General features: G+C 39.4%; 1 protein-coding gene across 1 annotated transcript; it reads left to right on the forward strand.

Annotated features, from left to right (window-relative positions):
- The first annotated feature begins 314 nt into the window (after window positions 1-314).
- PPA1 (inorganic pyrophosphatase 1) lies at window positions 315-17172 on the forward strand. Its single transcript, XM_026713540.2, has 11 exons — window positions 315-575; window positions 4124-4188; window positions 8353-8406; window positions 9813-9932; window positions 12028-12114; window positions 12737-12863; window positions 13663-13790; window positions 14201-14286; window positions 14495-14564; window positions 15991-16030; window positions 16949-17172. The coding sequence occupies exons 1-11, from the start codon at window positions 338-340 to the stop codon at window positions 16972-16974; spliced, it is 1041 nt and encodes a 346-aa protein (XP_026569325.2). The 5' UTR covers window positions 315-337; the 3' UTR covers window positions 16975-17172.
- The last annotated feature ends 4020 nt before the right edge of the window (window positions 17173-21192 follow it).

Here is a 21192-nt window from a genome sequence, read left to right on the forward strand (position 1 = left end):
AGTTGGAAGGGACCTTAGAGGTCTTCTAGTCCAACCCCTTGCTCAGGCCAGTTGCTTCTTGAAAAAAGGCCTTCGGGACATCTACTATCTCTTTAAAATATATCACACAATACCCAGTCAATGCTGGATGATAATTGCCCCATCCTTCTGCATGTTGAAATTGGACCAAAGGATAAGCTCAGCCTTCCATACATGGAAGTCGGAAGCGAACGGGGGGAGGGGGAGGGGCCAGTCTGTATTTTCATACTTCTATAGGCGAACGGGTGATGGCGGAGGAGCCGCTATGAAAAGAGAAAGCTACGGAGCCTGCGCAGTACGGCACCAGCGTGGCGACTGGATGATGAAAGACCCTGGCGGCATGCGGCAGGCAGGACTCATTCCATGCAGTGAGGGGGCGGGGCCGAAAAGGGGGAGGAGCCAGTCGGACAAATCAGGGCCCGCCCTGAGCGGCTGCGCGGTGTGTTTGCCTTTCCCTTGTGGTTCATTTCAGAAGCCGGTCCGTCTGAGCACCATGGCTGCTTACCGAGTGGAGGAGCGGGGCGCCCTCAACAGCGTCGACTACAGGCTCTTCTTCAGTGAGTCCTTGGCGGGAGAGCCGCTCCCTTCCCCGGAGGCGGCTGGTGGGGCGCGTAACTAGAGTGCAGCCAGCCTTGCGGGGAGGGGGGGATCCTTCCAGTGCCAGCCGTCCTTTGACACGGTCAATGAATGCATGCAGGCTGCACGAGATAAGGCGTAGGGGGTCCGTTTGCGTGGCGCCCGCGGCTGTTAAGGGCGTGGACCGGGGCTTCAAGCGGGAGATAAGTGTCGCTTTCCTCTGGGACGGCTGCAACCGTTGCTAACCTGGCGGGTCTTCCGGAGGTCCGGGAGCGTCTTTCCAAGAAGCTGGGCGTGCCTCCTGAAAAAGAAACCACCAAAAGTTTCTGGGTCATCCCAAACTACGCATCCTCGGAAATAAGCCAGGTTGAGTCCACTGGAGCTTAGTTGCAGTTTTTAAGTAGGGAGTAGGGATGGGAAACGCGTTTGTACCTCAATATTTTAGAATAGAATTCGAGCTGGAAGGGACCTTGGAGGTCGTCTAGTCCAGCCCCCGCCCCTCCTACTCAAGCATCTCAAACCCGTCCCTGGTGGGTTTGGGCTTATCTGTAATTTATCTCGTAACTTCAGCTTCTTCCGTTTAGAAAAGGGTGATAGTAGAAATCTTCCCTCCAAGGATCATTCTGGGCTTCGACTTTGTTAATGTATCCCAAACATGGATGGGGCTGGGTGAAAGTTTTCTTTGATATGCCTGTGTGTTTAGTATGATTTATTTAAGAAGAGAAGCCAATACAAGTGTGGGAAAAATCGGAGTGATCTATGTTCTCTAGGACCGAACAGGCTGAGGAAATTGTGAAGGGGAGGAAATTGGATGTATGTCTTTGACAGTACAGTATATCTGTTGCAATTGCAATGTTACTTTCAGTTCTTTAAATTTTTAAGGCTATCCTTCCTCTCTCTCTCTCTGCTTAAATGACTGTTTGAAAATTGTCTCTTGGGGTTGTCTCTTCAATTTTGGAATTGTAAAAATGTCAGTGACCTCTATTACTATCCATGCAGAGAGATTACATACATTGTGCAATAAAACAGTCTCTTTTGAAACAAGTCCATTCCCCACTTATTTCAGCACTACAGAATTGGCTTGCCTTTTCAAGTTATAGCCCACAATCCTGATCCAACCAAGTCTGATCCTGATTAGGTTTTTTTTTTTTTGGAGATCAGCCAAAGTTTGGCTAAAAGCAGCTACCTGCTACCTTTGCTGTTCACATAGATTGTTTTATGAAGGGCTTAAATTCCAAAATGGTATTACAATATATTTGTACTGCTGTGCTTTCAGTTAGTAAAAAGAATTGAAATGGGATAGGCATCTGGCTATTTTGAAAAATTACCTAGACGTGAAATGAAACTTGACCACTCAGCAATAGGAGATGGGACTATAGAATGATTTTGCCTGTAATCATTGGAGGGAATTTTGGGTATAGAAAAGGGGAAATCACTTCAGTGAAGTACTGGTATAATGCTTGCATGAAATATCTGTTGTGAAATGCTAGTTTTGGATTATGTAAACTATTAGGGTTAAGTAAATTGGGTATGTTTGCAAGTACTAAATTGGGGTGGGGATATAAACTAAAAAGATAATGAGGAGCTCCAAAAAAGGTCTCTAAACCAGGTAAATGGTTAACAAATGAAAACCGGTCTAGCAACTGTATTATAAATTTATGCATTGCTGTTGTCCAAATAATAGAATGTTTATTGTTTGACAACTAACAACATGGTCTTTCTGGTTGGTTCAAACCAGAAAAAATAGGTAACCCTCCAGTAAAATATTCTATTGTAATGCTCTTTAAATTTGATCCCAAGAGCAAAGGCTTGGTCTTTGCACTTAGCAACATGATTTAGCAAGAATTTAAATAGCATATGAATGATCTGGGTGACACTTTTCTAAAACCGACATCTCCACATCCTCAAGCGATTTTTAAAATCTTGCCAAGCTGTGTTGCTCAATTATGGCCTCTCTCTTTGACAAGCACTGTGAAGTATTACAGCAGAGTAATTCTTATATCATTTGTAGGGTTTAGGATAGATAAAGCCTTCCTCCCTCCCTCCCTGGCTTTGTTTGACTTGTATGATAAAATGAATCGCCTGTGGTTCAGTTGGAAAGGGTTCATGGAATAGAGATTGGGATGAATGGAGTCTAGACTTGGGGAAGTTTTAAAAAAGCACCCTGGAAGGAAGCACCAACTACTGCCAAGAAACTATGTGGGAGCATCTATAAAGTCCAGAGACTGCTCAATTTGAGACGAAAAGAAAAAAATAAGTTGGTCCAGATATCTGTAGTATAATGGCTTAAGTACTGCCTTTCTCATAGTTTTTTTAAGCATTCTCTCTAGTTGCCTTCTTGTTGGCAGTGATTTTTATCTTTGCCCATTTCCTCCTACACATTCTACCAACGAGTTTAAAGTCTGACTGTACTAGCTGTAAAGTTGAAACCGCTTTCTGTATAATCCTTTAAGTCAATTTTCTTCTTAGCAATGATCTACTGCAAGAATTTCCATGTCCAGCATACAGGAAATGTCTGGTGAGATTATCCAAAGGTTACCTGCAGCAATTGGTGTGGTGTGATAGGCAGTTCTGTAAATAGGGCCCAGAATTGCCATTCTGAATGAACTTTGACTATCAGCAAACAAGTGGAAAATTACTACCAAAATAAAAAGTCACATAGGAGTACCAGACATCTTAAATGACTTATAAGTGGTCCTTGCACAACTGTCACAGTGTCTCCAGAGTCACATGGTTGTGATCTGGGGCGCTTGGTAACCAACTCACACACTTGTAGGAACCTGCAAACATGTGATTGACATTTTCCATCTTCCCAGCAGCTGGCTTCTGACATCCAATGTCAATGGGGAACCCAGCAGGGAAGGTTGCAAGTTACAGTCATGGGGTGTCTCATTTAATGACTGTGGTGATTTGGTTAACAATTGCAGCAAAAAAGTTGTAAAATGGAGTCTGGCCATGAGATGCCCTCTTAAATCCCCCCCCTCCCTCTCTCCCTCTCCCTCCCCTCTCACCACAAACACATGATAAAAATCTAATAGTAACTTAGGGGCATGTAAATCAACATTATTCCTGGGAGTCATCTGAGCAGAACATCTGGCAGTCAGAAGTTATGGACATCCTTAAGGATTTTTACAGACTTGATCATAAGTGCTACTTTCCTCTTATTACAGTGAATAATTTGAGAGGAAGCAGATGGGAATTCTGTGTAAGACTTCTGTTTTGACTTAATTGGAATGCAAACTAACTGCAGAGACTGTCAAGTCTATAAATTTGTCTTCCTAGAGACGCTCATCATATTAACTCGAATCCATTGTGTCTGTAATGGAGTGTTGGCATCGTCTCTTTTGCCTCCTTTCTACAGATGGGCAGAATCCTCCAAATGAGATTTTTACCAATCCGGAGCAGTTTACCAAGGGGATCTGTTCTACTGATAGAACAGAAATTGTCTCTTGTCATAAATGTCCTATTAAGGCACTTTTAGTGTTGAATTTATTTCATAAAAATCATAGGCATCTTCTTTCCTTTCCAGAAAATGATAAAGGACAGTACATTTCTCCTTTCCATGACATTCCAACATATGCAGATGCTGACAAGGTAATGTACATGGTTCCTTTTCAATCCTTTCACTTGTTCCTCTGAACTAGGTGGTTAAGTGCTAGATGTTAATTAATTCATCTTAAAGGAAACAAATTGCTTGCATTGTGTACAGGGGTGGGATGCAAATTTTTAAACTACCAGTTCTGTGGGCATGGCTAGGTGGTCATGGCTAGGTGGTCATGTGACCGGGTGGGCGTGGTCCCCCCCTTCCCCGCCAAACTGGGCCTCAGGGAAGCCTGTGAACAAAAAACGGGCCAGGTCTCTGAGGCCCAGTAGGATAAAAAAAAAAATTTTTTTTTGCCTACTGGGCTTCGGGAAGAAGCAGTACAACAGCGAGGGGGGAGAGGAATCAGCTGTGCCCATGATTTAGATTCGCTAGAAAGCAAGAAATCTGGCCATCTGACGATTTCCTGCTTTCTAGCTAATCTAAATTGTGCAGCACAGCTGATCTTCGGAAAATAGCTAATCAGTGGAGGGATAACAAAGGAAACACCTTGATCTTCAGAGCGAACTGGTTTGCTCCCAGCTGATCTTCGGAGATTGTATATATTTTAATCACAATCTAACCTTTGTATTTGCCATACAAGGCAACTGCTATACCCCAACATACAGCAGCGTCACTGAAAAAAGTGATTTCCCACCCCCCACAGTTAATGACCATTGCAGCATCCCCATGTCATGTGATCCTAACAGTGGTGGGATTCATTTTTTTTTATTACTGGTTCTGTGGGCGTGGCTTGGTGATTGTGGCAGGGGAAAAATTCTGTAAAATCTCCAGTCAGAGGTGGTATTTGCCGGTTCTCCAAACTACTCAAAATTTCCGCTACTGGTTCTCCAGAACTGGTCAGAACCTGCTGAATGCCACCTCTGGGTAACTGGTTGATATTTATGATGGCTGCAGCATCCCAGGGTCACGTGATCACTTTTTGTGGATTTTTTTTTTTGACAAGCCAAGACAATGGGAAAGTCAGATCCACTTAAGAACCCTGCTATTAATTTAACAACTGCAGTGATTCACTTAACAACTGTGGCAAGAAATGTTGTAAAATGGGGCAAAACTCACTGAACAACTGTCTCACTTAGCAACAGAAGTTTTGCGCTCAGTTGTGGTCCTAAGTCAAGGGATGCCTGTAATTTTATTGACCTTCATTGCTTGAAGTGGGAGGAGTCTGAATTAAGTGTTCTGGTGTAGAGTAAAAGAAATTCTGAAGGAGAATTGCAGCAGGAAATCTTAATTTATTCTGCTGGTTATAAATGGTTATTTTAGTCATAGATTGAAGTTTGCCTGTTTTACTGTAGAAACTGCTTCCAAGGGAGAAAAATATGAAATAATTCTATCTTCCCACACTCATTCAAGTGGACTAATGTTTCCTCGCTTTTAGTTCAACTTCTTCTGCATAATGCAGACCAAATGAAAACTTTGTTGCTAATTTTTTAAAGCTGATTTGATTTGGGTATATAAGAAGCATTTCCCTACAAATTTTGGGATTTTTCTCATCCGTCCTTTTATGTTATTGATTACGATTTTATTGATACGATTTGCATTGATGCCTGTCTTAATACTCTGAATGGTGTACAAGGATTAAAAACACCCTCTCAAGACCCCAAAACATGTAACTGAAGCACCTAGGATAAATAATAACCCGATTGATTAAATATATGTCTTCATTATTAACTCTTACAACCCCTTTTCCTGAAGGAAAAAAAACAACATAGCAGCAGCCCAGCTTATATAATCTTCCTATCTGAGAAAACAGCCAGGTCCTTAATGAAAGGCTAACAAGGTTAGGGCCATCTGAATATCAGGAGGATTCGTATCCATAGTTTAAAAACATATCTAATGTTAGGTACAGGGACACAGTGGCTCAGTGGCTAAGATGCTGAGCTTGTCGATCAAAAAGGTTGGCAGTTCGAATCCCTAGCACCGTGTAATGGAGTGAGCTCCCGTTACTTGTCTCAGCTTCTGCCAACCTAGCAGTTGGAAAGCATGTAAAAATGCAAGTGGAAAAATAGGGACCACTTTGGTGGGAAGGTAACAGTGTTCTGTGTGCTTTCGGCGTTTACTCATGCCGGCCACATGACCACAGAGACATTTTCGGACAGCGCTGGCTCTTCGGCTTTGAAACGGAGATGAGCATCACTCCCTAGAGTCGGAAAGGACTAGCACGTATGTGCGAGGGGAACCTTTGCCCTTAATGTTAGCTGCTTCAGATGTTATAATATCCAATAAACTGCATCGTATACTGTAGGGTTCAGTTTTCATCTTTTCTGTCTCTGATTTGCCATATATTGTGCTTTTTTTAATCCATACTTTAACCCAAGTGAACTGTGATATTGTTATAATTAGCAATAATTAGCTTACAAAACAGAATAGTGTTTGAATATAATGTCTTTGTCCATCAGACATTTAGTTTGGAATGAGCTGGTTTCAAGCTTGTATGTAGAAGAGCTTTGGATTGGGGGAAAGGTGGAATACCCTTAATTTCTTTCATCTCCCAGCTTGATTAAATGGTGTCCCTGGCTGGCTTAAAACACTGTGCCAGACGGCTAGACTAGCTACAGGCCTGATTTATGCTTCGTTGGAACTTTCTGTACCTTTTATTCCAGCTCCTACAGGAACTCAACAAATAAACCTCACACATTATGTTTTATTGGTTCAGTGAAAGTGTCAAGTTAAATACTTGGGCTTCAGATAGAACAAGAAAAGTTCTTATGACCACACGGCCTCCAGGTTAGGCAGCAAAACCGTGTGGATAAGCAGTTGAGATAATCAGGATTTGCATTTATATTTCAAAAATGTAAATGCCTCAAATGTCAACAGCCAGTTTGACTAAAAATAAATAGGAAAACAGATGTGAGAAAAGAATGCAAGTGTTTGGAAGATTGAGAATCTTGCATGCACAGACAGCCGCTTAAAGCAAAGATGAATTCTAAGGATAAACAAGAATAGCCAGCTTTAAAGTTGGAATTGCAAGGTCATAACCTTAATGCAGCTTATAAGAGCTTTGTAGTAACATTCTGTTGCATGAATTGGGTGAAATGCAGAAAATAGGATGCAGAATTCAAAATTCTACTTAGAACAAAAGCATACATACATTATGATCTCTAGCACTTTCCAATATTCATGTTGTCTTTATAAACTTTTTATAAAAGTATTGTAGAGCATTCATTCTGGTATTGGAGACATTTTGGATTTATTCCTACCTGGATTGTTTCCATCATTATATTCCAAATGCATATTGCTTCATCGAACCATGTAAAAATGATCTGAAATTTTATATAAACGAATGTTCAATACCTTTTGTTGCTTCTGAAATTTTGCTAAAATTACTTACCTTTTCTGACTTGCAGAATTTGATCGTGATTCTTCTCATGGTTTTTTGAATTATTTTTGTCCAGCAAGAATTAACAGCATTCTTAACAGCAAGAATTGAGCTTCTGTCATAAATGGATAGACCTAGACAGTTAAAAGGTCTTTTAAATAACTTAATCCCTGAAAGAAAAAAAATTAGTTACCTAAGCTGGTTGTTTTAAAGTAAGCTGATCTGCCCTCTTGTCCTTAAGCTTATGGAAAACCAGGATTAGGGTTCAGGACTGCTTAAATCCTTTTAATGGGCACTGAATGATGCAAGAATAAACTGATAAGTAGAAAGTGGTACCAGATGTGCATAATCCATATGTTCTGTATTCCAATAATGTATTGTTAGCCTCTCTAGTGTTTGAAAGATAATTGGCTGTCGCTTTAGTAAATGGGAAGATTTTGGGGTTGTCCCCAGTGCTGCAGTGTCAATAAAATGTTGTGTCTGAATATCCAGGGAGCCATCTCCCTTAATTAATAAAGCAAACCCCATGAAAAAAAATCTACTTTTTCTTAAAAGTTAAGGATTTCTTCCCATTCCCTGTGTAAGAAAAATGAGCATCTCGTCCCAACTGAGATTTATAATAGGGCCAGTTTAACATTTGGATAATAGCTACACTCTGGGCAAAATTTGGGGGCAGGAAGGAGTAAAAAGCATAGTTATCATATTCATGGGAATGGAAACATTTCAGGGAGCTCCAGGGAAGGATAGTTGCTGGGTGACAATTCAGGAAGGACGACTGACAGCACTTTTCTCATTGTTATATTTTATATGTACTTTGCTGAATTTATGTTCTTTTCAGCACATCTTCAACATGGTTGTGGAAATACCTCGATGGACCAATGCAAAGATGGAGGTAATTCAATGGGAGTGCTGTAATCAATGGCTTCATTAATTGCTTCATCAAAGTTAGTTTACGTTAGAGGTAGTCAGTTAACAGATTTTCAGAGTTGGAAGGAACCTTGTAGGTCATCTATTCCAACCCCCCACCTAAGCAGGAGACCCTACACCATTTCTGACAAATGGCAGTCCAGTCTCTTCTTCAAAGCTTCCAGTGATGAAGCTCCCACAACTTCCGAGGGCAACTTCTGTTCCATTGGTTGATTGTTCTCAGTGTCAGAAAGTTTCTCCTTATTTCCAGGTTAAATATCTCCTTGTTCAGTTTCCATCCTTTATTCCTTGTCGGCCTACAGGCGCTTTAGAAAATAGCTTGACCCCCTCCTCTCTGTGGCAGCCCCTCAAATATTGGAAGACTGCTATCGTGTCTCCCCTGGTCCTTCACTAGACTAGCCATTCCCAGTTCCTGCAATCGTTCATCGTATGTTTTAGTCTCCAGTCCCCTAATCATCCTGGTAGCTCTTTTCTGCACTTTTTCTAGAGTCTCAACACCTTTTTTATGGTGTGGTGACCAAAACTGGATGCAGTACTCTAGGTGTGGTCTTACTAAGGCTTTATAGAGTGGTATTAGTACTTCCCTTGATCTCGATTGTATCCCTCTGTTAATGCAATTTAGAATTACATTAGCTTTTTTGGCTGCTGCTGCACACTGTTGGCTCATATTTAGCTGGTTGTCTACTAAGACTTCACTAAGTCCTCGACTTGCAACCATTCAGAGTTACAATGACTGAAAAAAACCCTTACCAACTGCTTTTCATACTTACGACTGTCTCAGCATCCTCGTGGTCACGTGATCATCATTCAGACAATTGACAACTGATTCGTTTATGACAGTTGCCGTATCCTTGGGCCACGTGATCCCCTTTTGCAATCTTCTGACAAGCTGTGTCAACGGGAAAGCCAGGTTCATTTAACAACCATGTTACTAACTTAACAGCTGCAGTGGTTTCACTTAACAACTGTGGCAAGAAAGGTCATAAAATGGGACAAAACTCACGTAACTATCTTGCCTAGCAACAGAAATGTTGGGCTCAGAAGTTTTGGTAATAAGTCGAGGACTAACTTTATTAAATTTCAAATTGCCTGCTATTAATAGCATATAGCCTAGTAAGTGTTTTAAAGCTGAAGTCCTATGTATACTTACTTGGAACCTTTTCCAATGAGACACACTCTGTTTCTCTCTCTGTTTCTCTCTCTCTCTCTCTCTCTCTCTCTCTCTCTCTCTCTCTCTGTGTGATTGGTTCCGATCAATCTGGATATTTATCTTGCTGGAAATATTAAATTAAACTTCTACCAAAAAAGTTACATTTTTTCTTACAATATTTTTAACAATTTGAGTACTAAACTAAGCAAATTCTGTTTTAGATTGCAACTAAGGATGTTCTCAATCCAATTAAACAAGATGTGAAGAAAGGAAAGCTACGTTACGTTGCTAATGTATTTCCCCATAAGGGATATATCTGGAACTATGGCGCTATTCCACAGGTATTCTAATATTACCTTGTCTTTTTTATGAATTCAAGTAACAAACAACTCTAATGAAGGGCAGCTTTGTACCATTGCATAGACAACTGTGGGCAAACTCTCTGGAGGAAGAAGGAAACACCTTAGATTGTAAACAAGCAAGCTGCCTGTTTTAACAACAGAAAGAATGACTTTATTAAAGCATAAGAAGCCTTAAAAACAGAGAGAGCTCTCATAAAGCCAGCACAGATTAAATGAATTAAACCAGTGTTGATAATAATAATAATAATAAGAATGTTCCATGAATCAATTCTGGTTTTATGTTTATTTCACTTGATGCTGTCTTTTAAATTTACCCGTGGAAGCTATATCAAACTCTTAACATTTATTGCTGTAGTACAACTGTTGTATCTTAATAATTTAAAAATCTATTAAATGAGTTGGATTAAAGCATATTAAATGAATTGGATTAAAGCATATTATCCAATTCATTTAATGGATTTATTATTATTATTATTATTAAAATACAATTTAATAATAATCCATTTAACAGTCTGATAAGAGGGAAAGGGGTGTCCAGAGCAAAACATTTTATGCATTTTATAATGCATCTATGCATTTTATGTATATCTTAGGTATTTTAAGCACGAACCTATGCATGCACAGACAGTAAATACTGTGGATAGATTTTGTTTCCATTGTATCCAAAGTCTAGTAACCTAATATACATTAAAATTGAGTATTTTATTATTGTTTTTTTTTCTGTCAGTTTCCTTCTGACTGATCTTTCTGTTATTCTGTTATTTATGGGGAAAGATAATGAGCTTTTCCTTTTGATTTGTTGGCTTTGTGATTTTTTTATTTTTACCGTTAACTTCCGTCTTAGATTTCAAAACTGTCTTGATAATAAGTTTGCTTTTCAACAGAAAGCGGCACATAACTTGCTTTGTCTCCATCTCATTAAGGATTTTTTTTTTCTGATATCCCTTGTATTCCCCAAGCTGGTATCCCTGGTGCTCCAGGTGGCTAGCATGTGCTTTTATGTGAAATACAAAGCGTTCCGTAGCCATCTCTCTCCTAACACTGTTTCTCAACTGGAAGGAAGTTGGGTCAATTTCTATTAAAGCAGTCCTGAACTACAACTTCCTGTTAACGAGTGTGGCCCCCGCAATCACACTGAGTGTGAGATAACCTCTTTACATTGAAGTAGCTGAGATTACATGTGAAGTGCCTGGGATTCTATACTGAATTGTTTCGCCCTTTTTATGTTCATAAACAAATACTTGCATTGTCCTGTTGAGAAACTTGAACTTGTTCACTATGCCCCTGTTTTGTGGAAATGGTAACAAACACCGGTTTCTGGCAAAATAGCCATAAATCACAATATGTGATCCCAAGGCACTGCAAAGGGGCGTAAATGCAAGCCAGCTGCCGAGTGCTCAATACATCATGTCACTCTGTGTGTGTGTGTGTGTGTGTAAGTGGTGGGATACATTTTTTTTCTACTACCAGTTTTGTGGGCATGGCTTGGTGGGCGTGGCAGGGGAAGGATACTATAAAGTCTCCATTCCCTCCCTACTCCTGAGGGAAGCATACTGCAAAATCCCTATTCCCTCCCCACCCCACTAACCTGCTTTCCAGCCCCATTCTCCTATGCAGGGCAACAAAATAAGACACAGCCAATCGCCTGGGACTCGGGAGGCAGAGAATAGATGGGGTGGGGCCAGTTTAGAGGTGATATTTGCCGGTTCTCCAAACTTCCCAAAATTTCCTCTATCGGTTCTCCAGAACTGGTCAGAACCTGCTGAATACCACCTCTAGTGTGTGTGTGGTGGGGATGACATCAGAACTTTGAATCTGGGTCTTAAGTCCCTTTTATGAAAGGTTTCGAATTCCTTGTTTTCTTGTTCTTCCAGCTAAAACATCACAACTACCAACTCCCCAATTCTGCATGGTTGTCAGTGGACAAAGAACAGTTTTAAATTCCTTTATAGAATATGTAAAGAGCAAAATATTTTAATATGGTACAGCTTTAAATTTTAACTGAGCAGCCCTTGCTGAGCTGAAAGGAAGGTTGCGCAGCAAGCACTTAAAGGAAACAATATTTATTTTGTAGACGTGGGAAGATCCAATGCATAAAGATGAAAATACCAACTGTTGTGGAGACAATGATCCAATCGATGTTTGTGAAATTGGAGATAAGGTAACAAAACCCTTTTCGGGTAGAAATTTGGGGTTTGCTAACCATCTTTGAAATGTTAACCAGTAAGTTACTCTGGAGATATTTGCAATCAGGCTGTTCATCTAGGTGTCACTAGGTGTAAATATGCAGACAATGGCAATGGCTAATTTTTACATGTAGAGGAGTTCTTGGTTAACAACCACTTGTTCAGCAACCATTTGAAGTTACAATGGCACTGAACAAGGGATTGTTACAACCAATCCTTGAAGTTCCACCTATCCCGGCACTTCGGCAGTCACATGATCACGATCTTGGCAGTCAGCAATCGGCTCCGCATTTAGGATGATTGCAGCGTCCTGTGAATACATGATCAATAGTAAACGGCCTTCCCTGCTAGCTTGCCAGCAAAGTCAGTTGGTAAGAATTTCCTCTTCACTTGAGAAAAGCATATCTACAGGAATTGCTGTCCAAAATCAGCCTCTGAATAGGCTGCTGATTTAGTGAAATATGAATTCATTCCACAAATTTCATGTTTCCGAGCAGTCAGGCAGAAGAGGAAATATTGTTACTTCACCTGTTCTGGCTTAGTAGGACCAGCTGTGCGATTCTGAATCATACCCAGTGAGTAAATTTATTCAAACAGGTGTGCAACAGAGGCGACATAATTCAAGTGAAAGTTTTGGGTACGCTGGCATTGATTGATGAGGGTGAAACCGACTGGAAGATCATTGCAATCAATATTAAGGACCCTGAAGCTGCTAATATGAATAGTAAGTAGCTTTGACGTGAGATTTCCGACACATTATTTGTGCCTTTTCCAGTTTTGAAATTCCACATATGGAAAGTGTGTATCTGATACAGAATAGGACTGGTGTTATATTTTCGTGCCATTCCGCTGTTAAGGATTACAGGTAATCTCCGACTTAAAAACAGTTCACTTAGTAACCATTCAAAATTACAACAGCACTGAAAAAAAATGACTTAAGACCATTTGTAGCATCTTCATGGTCACATGACTTATATTTAGATGATTGACAACCGACTCATTCTTATGACGGTTGCAGTGTCCGTGGGTCATGTGATTAGCTTTTGCTACTTTCTCACAAGTAAAGTCAAAGGGGGAAGCCAGATTCACTTAACAATCAAGTTACTAACTTATTACTTGCAGTGATTCATTTAACAAATGTGGCAAGAAAACTTGTAAAATGGATCAAAACTCATTTAACAAATGTCTCACTTAGCAACATAAATTTTGAGCTCTGTCATGATCCTAAGTTGAAGACTACCTGTATCTGTATATAAGTAGCTATCGTGTAAAGTTGAACTTCATTTTTGAGTACTATGTTGATCTGATTTCCTTTTGGCTTCCTACTCTTTAAATTTGAAACGTCCCTAATTAATGCCCTCGATGTACAGTAGAATTCTTGATGGAATAAAGGCTGATTTTTACGGGAATGATCGCATTTCTTCTGCAAGACGTTCCCCAGGAAAAACTAAGAATAAAATATGTTGGGACACTTAAAACAAAACTTGAATAGGTTCTGAATGTATGCCTTTTAAAAATTTAAGATATTGATGATGTCAGAAGAATTAAACCTGGGTACCTGGAAGCAACTGTGGACTGGTTTAGACGATACAAAGTACCTGATGGGAAGCCAGAGAACCAATTTGCATTTAATGGAGAATTTAAAGATAGGGTATGTATATATATATATATATATTTCTCTACTGCTGGCCACTGTTTGAAGCTGCTGATGTTTTCTTGTTAATGCAAACAATACCAAAAGTGCATGAAAGCATGTCCCAAAGTGCATGAAATAACAAAAGTGCACGAAAGCATGTTTTTGTTCAGAACCGCATACAGAAATTATTATTTAACTACAGATGTGATGACTACACACACAAAAAAAACAAACTATTTTTTTTTCAAATTAAGTAGCCAGAAATGCTTCACTGCACTGTTAATGTCCCAGTCCAAAACCCTATGGTGCAGTCTAACAATGTGGTAATAAAATTTATGTTTGTGCACGTATGTATGTATGTATGTATGTATTTTATATCAGGTTTCTGAGAAGAGACTGAATTTGTTTCCTCTTTTCAATCCCAGGACTTTGCAATTGATACGATTAAAAGCACTCATAACCACTGGAGTGCTCTAATAATTAAAAAAGCAGATGCAGGAGAGATTTGTTGGTAAGTTGTTATACTCTTTCTTTCAGAAGTGCCTTGGAGAGATGAATTAAATGAATGTTAACCTGTTAATAAAATTAATCCTTTAATATCTTGTGAGATTTACATCCTATTTTATTCCCTAAATATGTCTCGTTTTAAAAGTATGTTTCAATGCATTGGAGAAACACCTGGTTATTTGTTTTCATTTGTTTTTATTTTTGTTTCCCAGCACAAATACAACTTTGAAAGATAGTCCTTTTTGTTGCAGTCAAAATGCCGCAGCAGCCACCGTGACAGCGGTAAGCAGTCTTTGGAATATCTACTGGGAAAGGCTGTGTGTATTCTGTGTGCAAACTAAGAAAGGAAAATGCCAGATCAGATCCAAGGTCTAGTTCCAACAACATTCTGCTCCCAGAGACTCCACAGTGGCTGGAGAAAGCTCACACGCCAGGCCTGAAGTCAGAAGCATTCCTCCCATTTATCATCGTAGGGATCACAGTGCCATTTCTGATGCTGAAGATCAGCTATTCTTATTGTGATTAATCAATATTGATAGCCTTATCATCTTCCTCTAAAATATTGGTTGCAAAATTTAGCCCCGTGAGAATCTAGAGCAAGGGTCCCCAAACTTGGCAACTTTAAGACTTGTGGACTTGAACTCCCAGAATGCTCCAGCCAGCATAGCTGAGTATTCTGGGAGTTCAAGTCCACAAGTCTTAAAGTTGCCAAGTTTGGGGACCCCTACTCTAGTGTGTATCTTAGTATTCCACTTTACAGATAATCCTTGCTTAATTACCACAATTGGAACCAGTAACTCCATTGCCAAGCGGGAGATCATGTGACTGTGATGGATCTTTGATGTCTGTTCCCATTTGGTCATTAAGTGAGTCAACCCATAATCCTTAAGTGAGACATCACATGACCACAGCTTGCAATTTTACTGCTGGCTTCTCCTTTAACTTTGCTTGTCAGAATAAAGCATGCCAATGGCCGTTGAACTTTGTGCGACTTGTAAATGCCCACCAGTTGCAAAGGGCCAAAATCTCGATCACGTGGCCATGAGGACATTGTGAGAATTGTAAGTGCAAGGACAGAGCCTTAAAAATTACTTTTCAGTGCAGTCATAAATTCAGATCTTTGCTAATCAGGGCATTAGTTAAGTGGGAGCATAACAGGTAAAAGTGTGCTTTATCTTTGCTATGAGGTTTTCTTTTCCTCCAAACTCCTTTTTAAGTCAGTTTAATTTATTAATTTATTGTGTTTATTCATTTAGTTTCTATACCTATCTAACTCAACCAAGTGACTCTGGGCGGTTTACAATTTAGTTGCCTCTGATCTTTTCTACAGGCTGACTATGCTAATTCTGTTCATCTGTTTCAAAAAATAAGGAACTTTATTAGCAGAAATGCAGAATAATGTTTAACTGATTTTACTTAGATTTGGTTTGCAATAAACTTAATACCCCTTTTTCTCACTAACATTGGAAACAGAAGCAGAAGAAAACTCACAGCTTAATAAACTAGAGCCAATTTTTCAGTCATAAAAGTTAAGTTTTAGAGAGACTTTTATTCTCCAGCCAGCTCCTTCCAACTAGCATACAGCCAGCAAAGATATTTCCAAAACTATCAAAATTTGATTTTTTAAATATTTATTATAAAATATTTGATACTGATTTATAGGCAGTTCTGAATTAAGTAAAAATTCTGAATGAAATGTCTGTTTCAGTTACCTCCTTGTGGGACCTGTAATCAACTACCAGCTGAAGGTAAATTATCTTAATTTGGAGTGAAATATGAATATATGTATTTTTGTGTTGGGGAATGACAAGATTGCCAATGCCTATTTTGCATATTAACCTGAATATGCTGAATAAATTTGTACCTTATAGTTTTCTGTGCATTGCAAAACAAGATCTAAGGCCAGAAACAGCCAGTTGTTTGGTTGGGATACTAAACCTGGCTAATTGTAAGCCAGAGTAAGATCCATTATGTCTATGCCAAACAGTAAATAGAACACAATTTAGATTGCAGTATTAGTTTTTATGTCCACTAAGATGTCTTGTGGGGTTTTTTTATTAAGAAAGAAGTAGGTATTTTAAAGGCTAATAATTACAAGAGCATAAGTTCACAAGGTTTAAAATCTGATTTATAACTTTGATTATACTGTGCCAGTTTAGCATGATTGCTATTCTGGAAACTATATTGAAAGTGAAATGGACATTCTGTTGCTTTATAGTGCTACAGTATTAAGCATTTAGAAAACCATAGATATAAAACTTCCCACATTGAAATCCCTATGGACTTGACAGAAGCTCAGCCTATATATTTACCATCTCTGTTTATGATCCCTTCACTTAAAGATGCTTTCCCTCTGTGTCCTTAGTATGCATGGAAAGAGTTTCCCCATACATTGTCAAAGGAATGTCTTTCTGATATGCAAATTGTCAGATGTCCAGGTCATGTGCTGCCAAAGGCTGTTCAGCTAAAAGCATGTCCACTTCAGTTTTTTTTAAAAAAGTATTCAATCGAGTGTTTTTGCTCAGGCTTTTCCCTACTTCTGTCATTTTTCAGAGAAATTGCCTCTGAATAATTTACTTCTGTGAAGCCACAATAGTGACTATAGCTTGAAACAGGTTGTGCTGACATTTTGTATTCTTCCCCCTATTTCTTTTCTCTCTAACCAGTCGACCGGTGGTACTTTTGCCGTTGAGATTTGACCGAAGGACAACAGTTACTCATCAAGATATTTGTTCAGAACATTTGTGAAGAATTAGCTGAAAATCCAGAACAATGTGTTTATAATTAAGTAAATTATGGTTCACAGTCCACTGTATACATTAAAAAAAATATCTGAGATTAGATGATGTAAAACACCAAATCTTCAAATATACATCATGAACCTCAGTGACACATTTTGTATCTATATTATTTTGTTGTTTGCTAGGTTTATCTCAGTGTTTTCCAGTATAAAATGTTAGGGTTCCCCCCTCCCTATCAGACAGGTTTATTTTAACAGATGGAGGGGGGAGAAAACCCCACAAACTGATTCTAAATGCCACATCCTCATTCCTTGAAGTACTTAATGCCATTTTAAAATCTTAAGGTACCTCACAAAATCAACAAACCATGGAACAGAGAGATTAAAGTACAATATAGAACCAGAGAGCGTAATTTGAGTGGTGCTGCTGCTGCTTATGACGGCTTCTATTCATCAACAGAATTAACAATGTGTTAAAGATTTAATGGCAAACCAATATAAAATGACCTAGGTACCAGTCATTATATAAAACTGAATAAGCTAAAATAATAGTCTGAGACTGCCTATCTGGTCTCAAAGCAGTGGTTTTTCTTATTGAGGGGCTTTCTGAGGTAAACATCATGTTTGTATTTCTTTATTAGAATAGAATGTATGAGCTGGAAGGGACGTTGGAGGCCTTCGAGTCCAGCTCCCTGCTCAAGCAGGAGAACCCATACTATTTCAGATAAGTGACTGTCTAGATTAGTTTCCAACCATTGTTTCTTGTCCTGCCTTCCGATGCTTTGGAGAACAATTTGACTCCTCCTTTTTTATGGCAGCCCCTCAAGTACTGGAATTCTCAGTGGCGTGTTGGCCTCTTCTAATGATGTCTACGAATGGGATGAGACCAATGCAAGGATGAGCAACCGCTGGCCTCCAAGTTCTCCTTTATGTGACCCAGGCTCTGATTCTTTATGCTTGCAAAGGTATAAACTTCCCTACAACCTCCACATGCTGGGAATTCTTGGCTTTTTTCTGCCTTTTTCAGAGCTTATCAGAGCAGGGAAAAAAAATCATGACTTGCAGTCTTTACTCAGCAGCTATTCTGCTAACTGGAAATACACATCTATGGATGTATGCATTGCAGGCAGAACAAAATAGAATTCTGTGCAGGGCAACACTTCAGTTTAATCCCTAAAATAATGGAATCAAGGGAACTTAATCCACATTTATTTTCTTTTAATTCTCCCAACCTTTTGTGGTTGGAGCATTAATCTATTCTTACTTGATTAAAAGCTAGTCTGGGAAGATATTCCATTTCATTTTTGGATGGAAAGCAACGAGGATCTTCTTGTGGTTCTTTTTAAAGCTCACCTCAGAAGGAAATATTCCTGCTCCTGACTCAGGCTTCAGAATTTGATTTTCTCCAGCTTTGATGGTTTCTAATTATTACCTAGGCTGATACTGGTATATAGCACTGCTGAACTATTTCCTATGAGAAGTACTCTAGTTCTGCTGCCTACTTGTGATATTCCCCTGAATTTTAAGTTTCTACATCTTAAATCATAAAGAGACATTTTCAAACTCCTGCTATGAGTTTGCCTACAAATAATAAAAAGAATTTGTGCAACTGCATGATTTCATTGGGATTAGGGTCTGTTTATTTATTGAAACCCTGGGTGAGAATGATGCTACTAAATTTCATAACTTTATTCTATCAAACACAATTCAAAGGGATCTTTAAAGACTAAAATAAAGCTATTTCTTTAGAAATTAAAAATGGCAATAAACATTAAAATCATATTTAATGGAATGGGTGAGCTTGATTTCTTATGTTCAGTTTTTTTTAACTTCTGTATGTTATTTTGAAGACAGCCATTCTCATTCACTAAAGGAATGAGGGGGAAAAGATGAGAAAAAGAATCAACTTTTAAATGGCTCTTGAAATGCAGCTTGCTCAATACCTACTGTACAAAGATCAGAATCATGCAGGGCATGGTATTCTCTGGGATGCTCCATGGAAGTAGAAATTTAAAGACGCAGGATAAGACTATTGGTGCTTTTGAAGACTTCTGAGAATACTGTGGACAACCAAGAAAACAGACAGATCCTCTAACAAATAAACCCAGAGTTCTCACATGGGGACTGCTTGCTAAGCACGTGAAATGTGACCACATGACCATGGAACGGGGTTGGCCATTGTAACTTTGGAGCCAGGTTGTAAGTACCTTTGGGGGTGGGTGGGAAGATCCATTGCTCACTGTGTACCTGGTTATAAGTTGAGGACTATCTGTAGCATTAATTATTTATATGGCTGCCCGTCTACAAAACTCTGGGATCTACAATAGTGAATTAAAAAGAAAACCCAATAAATATAAAAACCATCATCAAAAACGAAAAAACACAAGCAGAAAGGATATTATCGTTCTAAGGGAGCTGTTGCAGGATCGTTGGTCCCCTGGGATTCCTGGCCTTGTAGCAGAGCCAGGTCTTGAAGATTTTGACGAATGTTGAAAGGGACCAAACTAACCTTGTGTTTGGGGTGGGAAGATTCCATAATGCAGGTGCTAAAGCAGAGAAGTCCCACTTCCTGGTACCCCTCAAGTGTAATTCCCTAACAGATGGGATCTTCAGCAAATTGCAGCATGTCTTCTCTGCCACTTCTGGTGGGACAAACAACTATAATTGGGGAACGGGTTGGTTCCTCAGATAACCTGGTTCCATGCTCTGTAAGGGTTTAATAGTCAAAACCAGCAGGGTGAATTGGACCCAGAAGCACACTGGAAACTAATGTCCAACGCAGAGTAGAGATGTATTGTTACCTTTCTAGAGGAATACGTGCCAGGGGGTTGCATTTTGCATCAGGTGAAGTTTCCAGATACTCAGGGCAGAATTCATGTGGCATGCATTACAGAAGTCCAAATAGGAGGTGACTATAGAGTATCAATGGCTATGAGCAGAGCTCCCTGACCCAGGAACGGGTGCAAAATGGCACACAACACAAAGCTATGCAAAGGCCCTGATAGCTGTGGATGTTACCTGCTCTTCATGCAGGTATCGTGAGGACATGGGGACCCACAGAATGCACAGCAGGGCTGGCTGGAGCAGCGCAACCACATCCAGCACCAGAAGGTCCTGAAACTGGAAGATCCCAAAGCCACTCAGCCTTACCAGGGGTTCAGCTGAAAACTATTCCCCCATCCAGATCTTCACAGCCTTGTATTGGTGACAACAGGAAACATTTTTGTAATAAGGTAAATACTGAAGGACAATTGGCTTATCTTCTCTCGAAAATGAATATTTACACAGGGAAGCGGAGAGTCCTTGCATAAAAAGTATTTGAATGATGTTTTATGAATGACTTGATATAAATAAAATTGTAGGCCCATTGTAATTTCAATCATTAACCAACAGGTCGTAGACCAGGGGCCTCCAACCTTGGCAACTTTTAAGACTAGTGGACTTCAACTCCCAGAGTTGAAGTCCACCAGGCTTAAAGTTGCCAAGGTTGGAGACCCATCGTAGACTGTCTATTCTATATAATTCCATATAACATCTATGTGTGGATATATGCATGCGTGTGTGTGTCTATTTCTTAATTTAATTATAAGCATAATTTTATTTAAATTATACCTGCAGTTTTATTTTATTGCTTTAGATAAATGCCTTAAACCAGAGGTCCCCAAACTTGGCAACTTTAAGACTTGTGGACTTCAACTGCCAGAATTCTCCAGCCAGCTAGACAGGCTGGAGAATTCTGGGAGTTGAAGTCCACAAGTCTTAAAAGTTGCCAAGTTTGGAGACCTCTGCCTTAAACAAAAATCCATTTCCGGAGTTCCTTCCATTTCAGAAAGGCGACAAAGTCAGTAAATGAAGGAATGGTCAGTATCATGTGCAAAGTATTTTTAGTATTTTTAGGTGTTTTTTTTTTAGTATTTATTTGTCAATCGCTTACAAGATACAGGTATAAGAATAAATATAGTTTTGAATAGATGAGATAGATACTTATAAGAAAAATAAAAAACAATAGGACAGGGACTGTAGGCACATTGGTGCGCTTATGCACGCCCCCTGCAGGCCTCTTAGGAAGGGGGTGAGGTCAATAGCAGACAGTCTAAGGTTAAAGTTTTTGGGGTTTGGGGAAGAAACCACAGGGTCAAGTAGAGTATTCCAGACACTGACCACTCTGTT

The sequence above is a fragment of the Pseudonaja textilis genome, chromosome 4, assembly GCF_049901715.1.
Source record: "Pseudonaja textilis isolate UNSWEBS1 chromosome 4, rPseTex1.2, whole genome shotgun sequence".
Taxonomy (NCBI): domain Eukaryota; kingdom Metazoa; phylum Chordata; class Lepidosauria; order Squamata; family Elapidae; genus Pseudonaja; species Pseudonaja textilis.